Consider the following 18,149-nt stretch of genomic DNA (forward strand, 5'->3'; position numbering starts at 1 on the left):
GTATTTGGATGTTGGAGCAACTCGAAGGCACAACTGGAGCAAATGGAGATGTTCATGAGACAGCTTTACACTCACCAGCTCACGTACTGACAGCAGACTTGGTACTACAGCCAAAGGTTCATCACGGGCTGCAAAATACTGTCTTTGCTACGTGCCATGCTGCTGGAGCTAAACTGTGGGACAACAGCCTCAAAAATTACAGAACACACCATAGAAGATGGTGCAACCTGACCAGGGTGGAAAGAAGCTGCATTTCAGAAGTTATGAATTAATCAGGAGTCTTGAGTAAATAGTATATTCTCATGTGAGAGCTGTGTGCAGTTCAAGAACCATGTGCAGCTCATCTCTAATTTTACCATATATGCAAGTGGTCAACTATGGCAATGTGTGCAGGTATTTCTTAAAATTTACTCACTCATAGACCTTGGAGGTCTGTATTTTCCCTCATATTTCTTTTGTGGAAAATTTCTACTAATACCATAAATGGAACTAGTGCTGCAGTACTGCAAATGAGCTGCAAATACTAATTTTAATTAACTAAGGTGATGGACAAGTTTTAAAGGACCACCATGTTCTCTGTGTGCACCTGTATATACAGGAAATCTCATCTGCCTTTAACTGCTACTGCCTTGAAGTAAAATCCAGTTTAAGTATAAAGTGCATTGTGTGGAGTAAAACCCTAAGAAATAACAAACAATGTGTCTGCCTTCCAGAGATTGATTAATTTTGCTTAACAGCTGAACCATCACCCTCTTTGTCTTTTAGTTTTCAGTTTAGTGTTACCTAGGCTGAGAAAGGCCAGCCAGATGTAAGCAAAATTATTGTAAACTGAGACATTTTTGTAATATGCTGTTAAGAGAGAGTTAAGAAAACCAGTATCAAGACACTGTCCAGTTGGGGTGTGTAAATATTATTGTGTGCTTCTTTGCCCATTTAGCAAATACTTTCTTTTCCGTGATAAACCTATGGCCTCCATATGGAGCATTTTCATGCAGAAAGTATTCCTCGCACTCGTCTCTTCCTGGCTCATAATAGTGGTAGGGGACCTTACGAAAGCCTTCCGACCTAGGGAAAAAAAGATACACTTAAGTATTATTTCCAAAAAAACATTAATATATACTGCATCTGAATTCACTGAAATCCTTTCCACGTGTCAGCACCTGAGCTCCTTTGCTAAATTGTATAAGGGCTTTCATTACAGCATGATTTGTATGAATTTTCCTATGGAAAATGAAGCTACATGTATCTCTCAAAATACACTGATCTTATCAGTCAGTCAGAAGCTGATGGCCCAGTTCTTACGGGTACTGCACATTCTGTTTAACCTGGGAGAACTCAGTCCCTAAGGCTCCATCCCTAAGCAAAGTCTCCTCATTGGATAGTCCCAACACTTGAAATTAGTTCTTGAACTGGCTGAATAAGCAGTTATAAGAAAAATACACATTATAAGTAGGTACCACAGCCAGAATTGCAGCTTTAAGGAAACTCATCCTTCTCTGGTGCCAATAGACTGAAGTGCTATCATGCTGTTAACTGGTTTTACATCAGGGCTATGCAGTACCAGCTTCGCTGAACTCTGTGAGGACAACTTTAGTCCTGTCACCCCTCGTCTCAGGGCATCTACTGTGTTTTCATAAACAAAGAACAACATATGTTCGTTCCATCTGGATGACTCTCTCAATCAGTGAGATCTGCAAGTTCTAAAAAGTCAGTCTTTAATGTTAAGATACCCTAATTAAACAGCTGTGACTCAAATACTTTTTTTTTTAGGGTCTGCCAGGAATGAGTCCCACACTGGAGTAACACAGAATGTGGAGTGAGGGTCTGCACAAAGACTTTACTCTAGGAGCTGAGGACCCCCTGGACTGGTTACATGCAACACTTGAACTAGCCCAGGTACAGAAGAATAGATTTGTACTAGTACCATACATTGCTTATGACATTCCCTGATGATTAATTTCATTTTATATTTTGCTACCATATACTGGAGATTAAAGCATTTAACTTGGACTTTTAAAAATTGTGTTACTTCTGACAATAGGATTAATCCATTGTCACTGTAAGGTCACTAACAGTAGTTGGTTGGAATTTATGTCAGTTTACTGTGATAAGGCTTGCAGAACTTGTTTTATTATCTAATTAGAAACCCCCCACTACTCAAAACAAGCCATATATAACCTAGAAAGTTAAAGTAGGTTGCTCAATGGTGGTGAAATGTAATTTCAGGTAACAATCCTGGGCTAATCAGTTTCTTTCACTTTGGTATTCAGAGAACTAATGTATTAGTATTTCCTCTATAGATTTGTTTTAGCAGTAGAAGTATATTTTGTCAGAAGAGTATGAACATACTTTGTTTCCAGCTAATTCAGAAACTGCAAAAGATCTTTGATTAAAAACAGTTCCTTATGACATCTGATGTAAGATTTTGTAAATGTTTTTATTTTATCAACAGCAAATGCCATATCAGGACTAAATATGCTGACAATAGTGTCACAACAATACAAAACACTGGGAAATGACTGCCTGATCCATTTTTTTGGATTTATGATATTAAAATCAATTGTGAAATTTTGACAAGACATCAGAATTGCAGATGCATGAAAATAATTTCCTGTGATCTTACTTGCAGTAAGTGTCATTTATCATCCCGTAGACATGAATTCCATAGCAGGCATCCATAGCCAAAATTAAGGTAAACCAACCCGTACTGAGATATGAACCTGACTGGACTCTGTAAAAATAGAACATACACAAAACAAATTGCAATGAGAAATTATCAACACTTTATCAAAGAAATATAATCTATTACCTGGGACAAAAAGCATTAAGCAACTTGACAATCTGTCAAAACCACACAATTATTTTGAATTATTTATAGATATGCTCTCATTCTTGCCAGCTTGGGGCCTCAAGCTATTGTCCACAGAAAAAATACCACGTTAAATATCTGAAGTCTCTGCATTTCCTATAAGACAGAAAATTATTTTTACATCTGAAAGACAGCAATTAGTAGAGTTTGTAAAATGGGACAAAGTTCACCAAAAAGCAGACTACTGGCAGAGTTTGTGCTCTGTGCATGTGAGTATGTACCATCCTCTTCCACAAGCAAAATCTTAATCTGCAGCGGGCTATCCTCAGCTTGAAAATTCACACAGTAATGAAACTTTTGAGGACATTTTGGTAGAAAACCATCTAATACAAGGCTTTGAAAAACAAAATTTTGTGTATATCCCTTTACAAAAGTTTGTTTTATCATTCTTTCACATAACATAGCAGAGATAAAAACACAAGAGGACAGTGACCAGATTGATAGCCTTTGCTCAAATAAGTAGTTGCATTAAATCAGTCAAAAAGTATTACCTGCATGAGTGAGAACAAATGACACGTGTAAGGATTTGTCTCACACATCGGCTACGTGAGCAAACGTATGCATTGTTAATTGCAGACCAGATGCTGTTCACTCTACTCATGCAAGTGTTACCAGTTGGGTACTGGGAGTCAACAGAGCTACCCATATCACATGGGCAAGCGAGACTTACTGTTTTAAAACCTTGTAAGTAATAAGAACACACTTAGTCCTCACTGCTTACACATTGGTTAAGTCCAGCTTTGTGCATGTATAGCTTTCAATTTGACTGAAATAAATGAAAATAATTACCTTAAAATTATAAATAATTTGTCCAATTTCCAAAGAAATATATCACAAAATATATTTTTTTTGGCTCAGTTTGAGAGAGTTGGGTGTGAGTGAGAGCAGGGGATAATTTAGCTTTACGCCACATCTACTAGCTCTTAGCTTTTGGGTACAGCAGGGAACAGTCTGTTCTCCATCATAAGTTAAAGCAGCCTAAGGTTTGCACACAATTAAGTTTTGCTACAAAAGAACTCAGAAGTAGGCCTATGTGCAAATCAGTTATCCCCATCAACAAAATCTTCTGAAAATATTTTCATCCTAGAGTAAGAATAAAGCTTTCATGTGGAAAAAAAATACCATATATCAACTTATCCAGCCTATAAAACCCAACTTTCCCGTGAGACAGAAGAATCAACATCAGGTGTTTCTTCCTGGTTCAGAGTAAGAACATACTATGGTCTCCTGCCTCCCTGGTAGATCTGCCAATCAGTGGCTTTGGCTCAGACTCGGTGTTAATTCCTTGCTCTTTCTTGTCAAAGTTTGACTAAATATTAATTAAGATGATAGGTGATAAAGTAGTTGTACAACCCTTATAATGACATTTACCTGACACATACAGGACTGAGATTCAAATTCCTTCCCTGATGAATACCTTTTATTATGGATAGTAGAAAAGCCCCAAGAGCTTTACATTCCTAAAGAAACTCCAGTACACTCCAGTTTAAAGAAATCTTATTTTTTTTAGCGAAAAACAATTACCTCAACTTCCTGAGAGTTTTATTGTGCTCAAGAACACTCAAAGTAGTTTGGACTACATCTTCTCTTCCTTGCCTGTGTCTATCATCCTTCATGGGTCAGCTGGTGTGAACTTCTATCCCTACCTTTCCTGAAACGTCCTTATCCTTAGGATAATTCATAAGTATCTGTTTAGCTACATTTGTAAAGGACCATTCTGGAAACAATAAGGAAAGGGTTAACTTAGCACCGAAGAATGACAAGGAGGAACAAGGGTGTCAAATACCTGCATTTCATTAGGTGGACACCAACTATAATTGTGCTTCTTTACTTGACACCTTTATAGCCATGAAACTGTACATCTGTTTATCTGTCCCATTAGGATCTTCATTTCTTCAAAGAGAATGTTCTGCTGCTGTCTTGCAAAGAGAATTCCCAATCTGATTTATGTTATTTCAGAGTAACATTCTGCCATGATAAAAAGCTGCTTTGCTTCTAACTTGCTTTCCGCTCTTGTACCAGAAGAACACTAGCCTTGAGCTTTTAAAGCCATTTAGAATCATAATAACCATTTATAAGAACACTATGAAGATCAGGGCCCTTCCAATAATGAAGGTTTATTGGAGAGTACTATATTGACAGTAGCATCTGAAATTTGCTATACTCAGGAGGAAAAAGGAATTTTAAAAAAAGAATTAATCAATATTTCATGTCTTGTTTTAACACCATTGGACCTTAGTCCTCTCATCTATATACTACACTGGCAGGATAAATAAAAACAGCAGAGTGAGTTCCCAGATACCTTCCCTGGGAGATGAAGTACATGACAGAATACAGATTATACTATATACTTTAAAACAAAGCACTTACATTCCTCTCATTTTTTCCTCTGAAGATACATAGGGATACAAGGGAATATACTTAAGCAGTGGGGATTCCGGATGATTTGGTAACACCTTAGAATTCATTCTGATACCGTAAACATACTTTCAACATTCTAATGAATGCAATATTAGAAATGTGAAAACAATTTTAGCTGTCCCTAAAAAGTCATAAATCTCTGAATACCTTTTAAAATATCATCCCATAAAACTGTAGTGCAAAGCAATGTCTCAGCCCTTGCTATTATGCTTAACACCGTGCACTCAATTTCTTTCTCTACAGGAGAGTTTTACATGTTTTTCGGCCGGGGCTTTTTGAGACTCATTAGAAAGAGTTCCTCTTGTAATTGCACTCAAATTTCAAATTTTACACAATGAAAAGAATTCTCCATTTATGTGTAACATAAGGGTACGTTTCTGCACAAATCTGAGGGAAGGAGGACATTAAGCCCAAAATAGGGAAAACAGGAGTTTGTTAAACATCAGCAGCAGAACTACTATAGGCAAATCTACTGTGATATATGTGTGTGCAGCAAATCCAAAATTGTTCCCTATGGCTCACAGTGACTTTTTCTTATACTGTAAAATTAATGGGGCACCATATCTAGGCAGGAAATTATCTCAACAGCTCAGGAGAAAATAATGCACTATTTTTCAAAAAATGCATTTAAAAAGAAGACGGTTTTGCTTTCAAGGCATGATTTACAGCTGGATGCAGCAATAAAAAGGCAATGCTCACAAAAAGTTACTTTGTCTGTTTATCTTGAAAATGAAAGCTTATTTTGCATACTTCCTACATTATTAGGATTCTTAAAGAAATGTTAGTTATTGGGATGTAATTCATTCTGTTAAATACCATCCAGCATGTCAGAAAGTACATAGGCATATGCTTAACATTAAACACATGAAAATACCAATGGAACCCACTTAATTAAGATGCTTGAAACAAAATATGTACTTGCCTATCTTGCTCATAGTGAAGGTTTAAGTGCTTAAGATGTCATTATTTCATCTCAGAATATAAAAGTAAGCTCCAGGATTAGTAGTTTCAAGTCTCAAAACATAGAATTTGCATTTTTAGTAATGCTTTCCATAAACTCCCTTAGAAAGAACTGACTATAATTTCTCACAATACCTTAAAAAGGAGACTTGCCGTCTATATTTTAGGAGGTAATGGTAAAAATCATGTTTAGGATTGCTAGAATTTTAATGTGTGATACATAAAGCTTTAATTAAAAATTAATTAAAAGTAAAAGCAATTAGACAGGGTTCTTTGGCCTTAGCTTTCCAATATTCTACAAAAAGCATAAGAAATTGATATAAAGAAGATGGAAGAGAGAGTGCCCCATAAAAATGTTGGTGACTGAAATTCATTTTCTTTGACATCTATAACCATGCTTTGATGTAGGCTAAATGAAGGAAAAACTAGTTCCTTCTCTCATCAGGAGAAAATGGAGGAACATCAAATATTTTCTTAATGATCGAGGGCAGGTGAGTCTAAATTGGGTAAAAGTTTTGTTGTCACTTGAGTTCTGATTTTACCATAGAATTCCAGGAAGTTCTTTTCTTTGTTCAATTGTTCCAGGATTTTTTATGTGCAGAATCAATTCTAGCTGTATGGTTCAATGAACTGTAATTTCCAGTGGGGACTTCAGTGGTAAAAAAATAAAAATGAAAAAAAGTTTGTTAAGGCAGAGATGGTCTGTAGACAAGCAATTTCATGTCAATCTGATTGCAGAAAAGAATTTAGAAGCCTATTTTTTAATTCTTTGCTGGGAGAAATTAAAGAGCACAGAAGGTCAATTAAGAGTACTAATTAAGATGAAAAATGAAGAAATTTAGGACTTCAAGAAGCTATTAAGTAACAGAGAGCTTGCCAAAAGCATTAACTAGACACTTTTCCTTTTTTGCTTTATTTCAAAATATTGCAGTAAAATAATATTCAACAACGACAGATTGAAATGACAAGATTCTCCAGGCCAACTAATTGACAAAAAAATTTATCTTTTTGTAAAGGCTGTTTATGGACTCTAATCCTCGGATGACCCTCCTACCAAACTACTGAATCATCAGCAGCTTTATTTGGAGCAGCTTGTCAGGCCCCTTGATTAATAAATAAGTACAAAGAAGGGTATTGGTCTAAAGAAACTAAGAGACCTGCAATCCACAGAGTGGAGGCTTCATAATGAAGCGGCCTTCTAACATGCTAAAAGATTTGTAAAAATGATTCAAAATAAATAGAAGTATTTTCAAGAACTGTGTCAAGATTACCTTAGACTGTGTTCAGGTGGACATGTCTCTGGTACTTGTATCTGCAGAGCATCAAGATACTGTTAATCTTCTGGGAGGGGCTCAGTATACTCTGGTTTTGCCTGTCCCTCTACCACTCGCCCCATATCAGCCTCGTCTGTGACTGACCCTTGGGAATGGGGGTAGAAAGGACATGTACCCTCTGCAGTCCCTTCTGGAAGACAACCAGCCCTTTTTCTCCCTGCGTTACTGTAGGTTTTTGCATCGCTGAATAGCGGTGTGTTTCCTTACAACTGAAAATACAAAAATTGCACAAACTGGTGATCCATGACTTAATTCTATACTAAGCAAATTAATGCTGCCATTGTACTTATGTTGACTAAGATTTCTCTTTTTTTTTTTTTTTTTCTGAGGAAGCATCTCTGAGTATAGCTGCTAAACAACTCTTCATCTTTGCCAAATTAAACGCCCACATTCCCCAAGTCACAGGTTTGGTCTATGCCTTCCTCTTCATATCAAAAGTAGACTTGTAAATGACAGGTTAGAATGAGCTGACAGAAAATGCCCCCACCCCTGAGAGCATGCAAGGCTTATTTTCCTAGCACCTCTCATTTGAGGAGCACAGATAACTCTCATGCCAGAAAACTGTTTCCTTGAGAGTGAAAAAGGAAGTACATTTGGTACAGGAGAAGGGTAAGACTCTAAATACTGAAGAGTATTAGCACTAGACTAGATTTAATTCTGTTTTCTGTAAGACTCGGTGCTTTGTTGCTAATAATTTCATTATACTTTCTGCAGAAAAAAATAGCACAAAAGCAATAAGACACAAGCACAGAGAATTGATTTCACCTGGTAAAAATGGATGCTATTTCTGCATTATAAAGATACCTGTTAGGCAGTTGTTTATCATAATTATCCATTCTTTTGTATGTGTGTGTGCGCATGCACGTGCTTTCTTTGCATTCCATAACGACACAGGACATCTAATAATAAACACCCATGCCCCTCGAGCAGTGAGCAGACTGTCTCACACATTCAAGAGCCCACATGGTGCTTCAGGTCATTCTGAAAAGTGAAACATTTATATATGGACAGATGTTTTATTATCCATCATGTATGGTTTTATGCAAAGCTTGAACAAGTGGAATGCATTATGAACAGCACAGACCACATTCCAGATTCAGACAGCGGCTGTGCCCCGAAAGAGGTACCTGGGAATGGAGAAGTGATGCACTCCTGCCAGCCCAAACTCTTGGTAGATCATCCTTACTGTGAATACTGAAAATAAACTGCAGGTTTATTCAGGTGGCACACTGTCCAATTAATCTCCAGAAATATAGTTTTCTATCTATATTAATACTGCACCAATGGAACACAGAGAACAAGTATCCATTTCAGTTGAATTTGCTATAAACCCGCAGTAAAGGCTACTCCTAGGTAACAAACTAGCCCATGAGAATCCTCCCTTACAATATGATTTAAAAAGAGATGTAACAATTAATACATCCTATGTCAAAATGGCCTTGAAAAAAGACAGGAAGGACACTTCTGAATGATCACAAAAAGGGAACAGAGAAATGATGGCTTTGTATTTAACTGCATCTAATTAAAAAAAAATACAACTATTTGACTTACTATTTACAATTTTTGGCAAGACAGGCAAAAACAATATTAGAATTAAGGAAGAATCTGTTACTGCAATTACTGAAATCCATGTGGCATCTGCTTGGGTATGTAATTTATGCATGTAGTTCCAATCTTTGTGGTGTGTACATATTTTTTTTCTTTCTTCTCTTTCTCTTCTCTATTCAATATACGGATGGAAACCTGAAACAAAGTTGAGGGGGGGGAAGCAGCTAAAGAAATTGACTTCTGCTGCCCAGGCTCTTCTGTAGTTTCCTTATTTCTGATTCCTTGACCTGACTTTGATGCATCTCAGCTCAGCTGTGAACTCAGGCAACCAGAGAAGGAAGTTATTTCATCCAGGCAGAGAGGGCTCCTTCAGGTGCTTATGCTGCTGAGCTCAGGGAAGAAAAGGAGAATTCCTGTTTATCAAGAGTAATCATAGAGGTCCAGCTTGCTGCAAAGCATACAGAAAAGAAACAAGACTAAAGAATTATAATTGTAAACTCTACCTTCTATGCCGATATATATATATGTGTGTGTATTACTCTGAGGTCATTCTCATGCAAGAAAACCTGTGCTAATCTTTTCAAGTTGAATGGCATCCTCTGCAGAGAACAAGAGTTGCAAGCTAAATTTCACAGCAGTTGGGCTTCTGCAGCTCACACTGACTCTTCAGAAACAAATTGTGTTCTTGGTGCAAACTGTTTAAAGAACAGTAAATCCCAATCCCAGTATTTTTTTTCCCCACTCTCTTTCCTAGTCCCCCTGTTTCCAGAAATACATATTCTTTTGCTTTCCCTTGAATCAACCATTCTTTATTTCCCTTTCTTGAGTATAAACTGTGGTCTGAGGCACAGCCAGTGTTACTGCATGTGCTCAAGTTATTAGTACAAAGATGCCTTTTGTAAGTGTCCTGGCTGCAGTTGCCACCTGATATCTGAAGCCAAGCAGTTAATGCATGATTAGCCATAACCTTGACCCACTGGAGGTGTATTGTGCAGAAAGAGAAGTGTATGGTGCCACACATCTCCATTTGCACTTGAATTTCGTTGATGAGCAAATGGATGTTTAAATCAGAAGAGGATCCACAGAACTGTGGACCATTATAGCCATGCAATTATGCTTGGAACGCAGGGAGACAAAATTCACATGCACAGATTTGAGGTCTAAGCTGTTGGCGTCTTTACACAGCCATTTTTCTCTTCAAAAATCACCTGAGTAAAATTCACTTCACCCTTAGGATGACAGAGCTTATCAGGAAAATCAAACTCTCTGGTCTAAGCCAGCATGGCACTTGCTCCACAGTACAATTACTTACGCTTGCAGTGATTGAAGCAAATGGGAGGTAATGCCAAATCTCCTTTCCCTGGACAGTACTCAAGCCTGCAAGTTAGTTGTGGCACCATGGTGTACTCCTATCTCACCGTTCTCCCCTTTCCATTGCCCTGTGCTAGGTCAAAGATTTACTGCGATCCTTGATGGCTGTGACAAAGGGATTGATGGCTGAAACCCTGACACAGGTTTCATGACTTGTGCCACGGGCCTTTTTTGGGGGGCAGCTTTATGCGCTCTTCTCTTCACCACTAGCTGCATCCAGTTTGCAGAGCGCTGGTTCAACGTTTCCCCACAGCATGAAAAGGAGTAGAGAAAGATTTAGATTTTCATCTTTTGTAACAGAAAATGAATCAGAACTCAAAAGTGTGCCAAGTGGAAGAAAAAAAGACAACAGTGACTTTTTGCTGCATCTACATTTAAATCAATACTTGCTGTCTTGGGTCTGCACATTTTTCTCCAGGGAGGATGTAAACTAAACAGAGCTGCAGTTAATCCAGGATCCCCAAAGAGAATTAATTAAGCAGGCTTTCCCACCCTTTTCTTTTGGTATTAAAGGGCACTTACTACTCCTAGCTGCATATTTTAGTGAAATATACTGTAGGTGAATACAGAGAAATTTCTTGATTAGCTCTTACCTTGTCAAGACAAGATACTGAAGGGAGTTCATCTAACCTTGGCTGAAAGCAGCTTGAATTTTTCATAAACATTTTTTATGAGGGTTTTTTTTTATGTTTAAAGCAAAAAATATGAGACAACTTTCTAAAGGTGCACATTGTATGTTTGTGACATTGGGATGTAAGCAGAAGCTTTTATAAATGTATTTTGTTTTACTGCTATGGTGAAAATGAAAGACCAGCTAGCATGAGACTGTACCCTGACTGTATTCGTTTGAGTGGGGAGAACATTGGACCAGATACTCAGCTGGCAGAAGCCACACTGACGTACCTCAGCTGATATCCTTTTAAATTTTTTGCAATCTGCAGTCATTGTGCTAGTTCAATCACTACCTCTTTCATGTTAACATGGAAGGGAAGACAGTGTTACTTTTTTCTCCCAACATTTCACATTTATCTGAGAACTTTTGCTTTTCATCATGATGGATGCTTATCCAAAAAAAAAGCTTATGGAGAGACAGTCATAATATTAATGAAAGTTTCATTTCTGAAAGGAAAATATTCACTGAAAAAAAGAGAACTTAAACCCCACAGGTAAGACCTTCATCACTGCACATCCCTCTACCAACAACTTGTCTCTCTTCAACTGTGGTATTCATAACAGTGTTTCCAGGTATTCTAAAATTAATTCCTAATTTGTGGCTAAATTACTTACTGATTATTTACATTACAGTAGCACTGCAAATCCTTGCTGTGCAAGGCACTATACACCCACATGTGACAGTCCTTGACCCAAAGAGCTTAATTGTCAAATAATCAAGAGAAGAAGATTCTTTGGAGAACATAAATGTCCTTATCCCTAGTTCTCACAGGGAACTGATGCATACTGAGATTTCCTCCCTTACATTTAAGGCATGTATATAAGTAGTAATTTAACATGCATGCAAAAGTCTGTGCAGCAAATATAGCAGGCAGAATGGAATAAAATAAATGCAAGACCTTCTAATACTGTTCCATAGAAACTTCCTACGATACAGCATTGTGTTATAAAGCCACATTCTCTGAAATTGAATCCAGAGCCACAGTGCTCTTCTTTACACTGCCTATTTGCACAAACCAAAAGTTCATTTTATATAATGGAACACCAACATTTTTAGCAAAAATGAAATCTTAAATCCAGACAAATTATTCTGATGTGGAAAAAAGGAGATAAAAATAGAACTTGTGTGGGTCTGAATTTTAATTCAAATGCAAGAGGCCATAATGTAACCCATCAGTCAAGCTTTGAAGATGAACTGCTAATTAACACAGATGTTGCCTTCCCTTTTACTACTGGAACTTTCTCCAGATTAACTTTTCCTTAAAGTAAAAAAGGAACAAAATATTTCTCTTTCCTTTTCTTTTCTTGATATACCACTTAATGAAACACAGAGACATGTATAGGTATCATATTACTGTTTAGTATCAATATTAGGGTCTTGCTTACTCTCTATATTCCATTAAAATGTCTCTAGTCTTTCACTGCTTTCTTAATTGATTCACCTCTGTCCAGCTATCTAGAAAGAAGCAAATAATCCCAGCCTCAGAGCTGCTGAAACTTCCCTGACCTTCTCCATTGCTCTGTTTACACAGTAGCTGGCTTTCTGATGGGCAACTCTCTTTGATGTACATTGTGGACAGAAGAGGTTGAGGTCTAATTGAATTCCCACCTGAAATACAGGGTCCCAAATCCTCAGCACATGCAAGATTAGCTTTTGTCTTTCCTCTTCCATTCATTCACCAAGAAACACTACATTTATGCATCAGGGTCTTCTTGAAGGCCAGATGCCTGCAGCCACTGACACAAATATTTACACTGAAGGCAGCACCTTGATTGCAGACAGACATATTCAGCAGAACAGCAAAGAATGGTGCATTTTTTTTCTCTCAGATGGCAGCCTTTAGAAAAAAGTGTGATACAGCAAACGACTTAGAAAAGCTGAAGACTGCTACAGAGAAGCTCGTAGGAAGAAGTACTATGGATCAGAGTAGATTCTCTTCTAGCCCACTGCATGGTTCCTTCAACACTGGACAATTTCAGACTATTTTCTTCCCATATTCATTGATTTGACTGCAGGAGGGTAATTGTACAAATGGAAGTGGGGAGAAAAATCTCCATACTTATTAGAATGACAGTGAAATGCTCTAAAAGAGAATTTTTATGGCTTCCCTGCTATCAACTGAAGTAGCAAATTAGTTAATTTTCCAAGTCTTTCACAATCCAGCTTTTTGAGAACAGTAAACTCAAGAATTATTGGACTAATCATCTAGCCAGCTCACTGTCAGTGTAAGCTAATGCCTAGTAACCAAGTACAGTGAAGAGTTCCGTTAGCTTCAGGGATTTGGTATTTTCAGTGAACCAAAGTTATTAGAACACACTCATGAAGCAGGACAGTGGTCCTTTGCTTTATTTCTCCTCCACATATGACATTGCTCTTAGTGACATAATCTTTTCAGTGACTCCCAGTATCAGCTAGTCTTGGATATGTTGCCAGCGAAGCTTGGCAGGCAAGGAGCTCTTTAGAAGGCCACATACAGAATCACGGAATGTCAGAGTTGGAAGGGACCTCTAGAGATCATCTAGTCCAACTCCCCTGCTAAAGCAGGATTGCCTAGAGTACATTACTCAGGACTGCATCAAGGCGGGTCTTGAAAATCTCCAGAGAAGGGGACTCCATGACCTCCCTGGGCAGCCTGTTCCAGTGCTCTGTCACCCTCACTGTAAAGAAGTTCTTCCTCATATTTAAATGGAACTTCCTATGTTCCAGCTTGTGCCCGTTGCCCCTCGTCCTATCGCTGGAAACCACTGAAAAGAGTCCAGCTCCATCATCCTTCAACCCATCCTTTAGGTACTTGTAAACATAGGTAAGGTCTCCCCTCAGCCTTCTCTTCTCCAGGCTAAAGAGTCCCAGCTCTCTCAGCCTTTCCTCATAAGGGAGATGTTCCAATCCCTTAATCATTTTAGTTGCTTCAGAGGAAGCTGTTGCTGCTCCCTGGGCATCAAAATTCAGGACATCACAGTTAACTGAACTCTTATCTATAAGATTTGCATGGCAAACATTAAAACAAGCTAATTCATTACAAGTAGAAACTACAGCCCACGTGTTACAATGTAGGTGACTCAACACTACATCTCTTTAGCACAAAATTGTAATATTTAAAACTGCCAAAAATCTGTTATATAGTTACATTACAGAGAACCTCAGGTAACACTGGTAGCTACATTGCTGGAAGGAATACCAGATTAAAAATTAGGAGTTCAATCACACACAATACCAGAGATAGCGTCACAATTAGCTTTACAAAACAACATCATTCTTTATGAGGCTTTTTCTTTGCCTCTTCATGCTATTTGCCTGATAAGCCCTTGCCAACAAAGACATTATACTAATTACAATTAGTTATACAAAGTGTGGGACAACTGAAATGATTTATTGATTTTTCCTCACAAAATAAACCTTATTTTGAATTCCAAATATACGGTAAGAAAAATAAAGCAGAAGCCCCAGATGGCATGCTTACTCCAGACATGTATGAATGTGAATATACTTATAGAGACACTCAATCCATTTAAAACTTTAATCTTACAGTAGCTTGGAAAATCAGTGTGGAGTGGTTTTTATGCAATTAAATTCCCTTTCACCTGAGCAGAGACATTTAAGGTACAAAGCCAAGAGCTGAGCTGTTTTCAAAAAAACTTAGAACTAAGAGGATCCTCCAACAACAGGCAAAAATAAAAGTGTCCAGGCCAACAAATAAAAGTATGCACATTCGTCATGCAATATTAATGCAGCACTGGCTTTGTTTGCACTTGATATAATCTATTATCTACATGCAATCTGAAGAGATGAAAGAATATGAAGCTGTGTTAAATATCTTTCTATGTTAAATATCAATCTATGGTAACTACTACTTCATATCTAAGCATGGAAATCACGAAGGAATCTTTTTGCTTCAGTTCTTTGGGAACTCATTCTAAGCATTTCTGTAAGACCTTCCTTTGTCCTCCATCCTGCAACATCATGTACCGAGAATTTGCTCATCCTGTGAATATCCCCAGTGTTCAAATATATTTCCATGAAGGATGAGCACGGACTGAGAGTCTAAGCAGAATATAGCACTTGATCCTTCCTGGGGACCCTCCTCACAAGTCTGTATCTTAAATTCTTTTGAACTTCCAAAAAAATACCTAGACTTACTGAAAAAATGAATAGCTGATCTAGTTTGATGTTCTTCCAGTCCTTTGTATACATGCCCCATCTCCAGAGATCCAACTCACTTGAGCACTTAGATATAAACCTTCCGTTATACAGACATTGAATATATTCAAGTAAATAGGCTTAGATCAACAGCCATACTCATAAACCAGCAGGTTTACTCCCTGATCTCAGCAGTGCCTTTTGCCACTACACCAGCCATTTTGTCCTCAGTTTTGACAAGAGAAGGCATAGCACTTAGGCAAAGTACATTTCTTCTCTTTTTTCTGGTCTGCAAGTCAGCATTATCTGATTAGGTCCACTTCCTACGGCTTGTTCAGTCTCGCTTATCAGACACACTGGAAAATATTTCCAATAATAAGCCACCAGAAATCTGCCTTCATATCTGCTGTCAGACTACATATAACAGAAATCTTTTCATTTTGGTTTTAAAGTATTGCTTCATTCAACAAGCCGACTGCTGGCTGACACACAATCTAACCTAAAGGCTATGGATCAGCAGGTAAATGCAGAAATTCTATTAGTTTTCAGACCCAAGGTTTACGCCTTTCATTTCAAATGAAATCAAAATCCCACACATGAATAGGTAAAGCACAGAGTAAAGATCCTTTCTTAAAACCATCCATTACCTATTACATGAGTGCGAGGAAGAAAGCAGTTTCTGCATCTTGTAGATACTCTATTTCTTGTGCTCAGTGACACTGGCAAGGATGGTAAATAGCAGACATAAAAGAGACCCATTCTGAGGAAAAATTAAAACCATGACGAACGTTATTTTAGGCAATGTGAAATCCTGCAAAGGTACAAAGACAGGCGTATTCAGATATGCTTGGTCTTAACAAAACCTCTCCAAGCTTGTATAAATTGGACTTTCTTACCTAAATCTGAATTTAAGTGTCATAGGCAAACTTGCCTGTGCTTTAGGGGTTTTGGAAATGAGCATCCTCATTTAGCACCAGAGGAAGGAAATAGTGCAAAAGTGCATATTACAAAGTATCCAGAATATTTATGAGAATATTTCTTTTTCCAAACAAAAAAAAACCCATCAACAAAGAGAGATTTCATTCCTTTGTTCCTTCTATAAGTATACATAGTTTTGGTATTTAATCAGATTTCCTACCCAGCTTTATATATAAATACAAGAGATTTATGAATGATTGGCACCTGACTTCATTTTACTGTTTGCTCTGAAGAGATATGTTCACTAGAAGTTCTCAGAGCAACTGCGTCAGCATTTTGACACAGTGAACAGACTGAATCCTCAAATTAATAGCAGTGAGCAGAACTCACTTCTGGTGTGATCAGGCAGAACTCCACCAAAGTCACTGGAACCGCTTCTGCCAAAGTCAAATTTCTCTGTGAGACTAGTGTATTGTCTGTATACAGGCAGAGCATCTTTTGGAGATAAGGCCCCCTGATGTGGGGCCCACCCTAAACCTGGGGAATGGACACACCTAGATTCTAGCTTTATGGCTATGAGATTTTGTTATTATATACACCGTTCCTGTATAATTATGCCACACACTGTTTTCCTTCCTTAGAGCAGGAAAATCAATTGTGATCACACGAGTAGTGTTTTTTGCTGCATGTCTTGTTCCGTGCATTCAGTTAAGGAAATTGTTCCATGGTTTTGCTATTTATTCAGGAAAATATATAGAAGAAAAGCATGACTTTTACTTCTTTGAAAAATTAGCTGTAATATTTGTCTTTGGAGTACGGCATTAAACAGTAAAGAAGCTACTCAGCTTGTTGGGCTGCCTCTTTCTCATTATACAAGCCTACTCGTATCTTTCATTTGTATTTTGTGTTTATTTGTATTTAATCTGTATTTTCCTCTGGCAATATGTTTGATAGCCTCTTGTTTCATTTTGCACTGATGCTATCTTATAGCTTGATAATTACAAGTGAGTTGGTACTCTTTATCATAGCTCTTAGCTATTACAATATTCAGTCCTCATGTATGGATCTCCCATACATTTTCTCCAAGAGAGGTAGAACTGTAGCTGTTACACAAAACTGAGAAGAAACAGAAGTCCACAAAGTGTGAGATTTCACCTTACATGTTCAGTCACATCAAGAAATGTCACATAAACTGGCTTAGAATAAAAGCAAATGTTAACCTCAAGGTGCAATGTCCAGGTCCAGCTTGCAGTTGAGTCCAATAAGCCAACTAAATCACATCTTACAAATGAATAAAAAATAGCCATGATCATTCTGTTTTATCTCACAGAACATGATAATAGAAATGCTGGTTTATCTTGCCCTTCTGACAGGTATTCAGCACTTCTTCTGATTCTGTGTAAGAAATTTTGACAAGGAAACAGTGCTTTGTACTCCCCAGTCAAAGGCTGATCTAAATGGTGCTTAAAAATTAACATTCTGTTGGGATATACTAAAATCAGGGCTGCAGAAAGTTAATATAAAATACAGTATCTGAGCTGGCACCATTGCTTATGTAGTACCTTTCATCCCAAAAGGTTCTTGGTAGACTACGTACACACTGACAATTGCAGCCACTTGTGAGGGAACGTGGAAGGTGTTTAACAGCATGGCAATGATAAAGGACAATTTAGGATGAGGATGAAGAACCATGTATCAAGTAAACTCCCCAGCAGCACTGGAGATGCTTGTTCAATGCTGGCAAGAGAGGAATACTGACACGGAACAGTTTCCTAATGCATTGTTGAATTGCTTTGGAAATCGCTCATCTAAGTATTGACTGGATCCAACTATGTTTAACCTGTTAGATCTGATGAGATCAGGCTATATGGCTGCAGCCTGTGATAAGAAGCCAGTGTTAGAAATAAACTTTAGATCT

The 18,149-nt window shown here is 37.7% G+C and overlaps 1 protein-coding gene across 1 annotated transcript in view; it reads right to left on the minus strand.

Moving 5' to 3' along the window:
- Positions 1–878: 878 nt before the first annotated feature.
- Positions 879–18,149, minus strand: part of ST6GALNAC3 (ST6 N-acetylgalactosaminide alpha-2,6-sialyltransferase 3) — a 73,091-nt gene continuing 55,820 nt past the window's right edge. Inside the window, exons 2-3 of the mRNA XM_074152189.1 lie at positions 2,624–2,731; positions 879–1,065 (exon numbers count right to left, since the gene is read on the minus strand). Of these exons, the coding sequence (XP_074008290.1) occupies positions 879–1,065; positions 2,624–2,731 (295 nt within the window). The remainder of the gene's footprint in view (positions 1,066–2,623; positions 2,732–18,149) is intronic.

The sequence above is a fragment of the Numenius arquata genome, chromosome 8, assembly GCF_964106895.1.
Source record: "Numenius arquata chromosome 8, bNumArq3.hap1.1, whole genome shotgun sequence".
Taxonomy (NCBI): Eukaryota; Metazoa; Chordata; class Aves; order Charadriiformes; family Scolopacidae; genus Numenius; species Numenius arquata.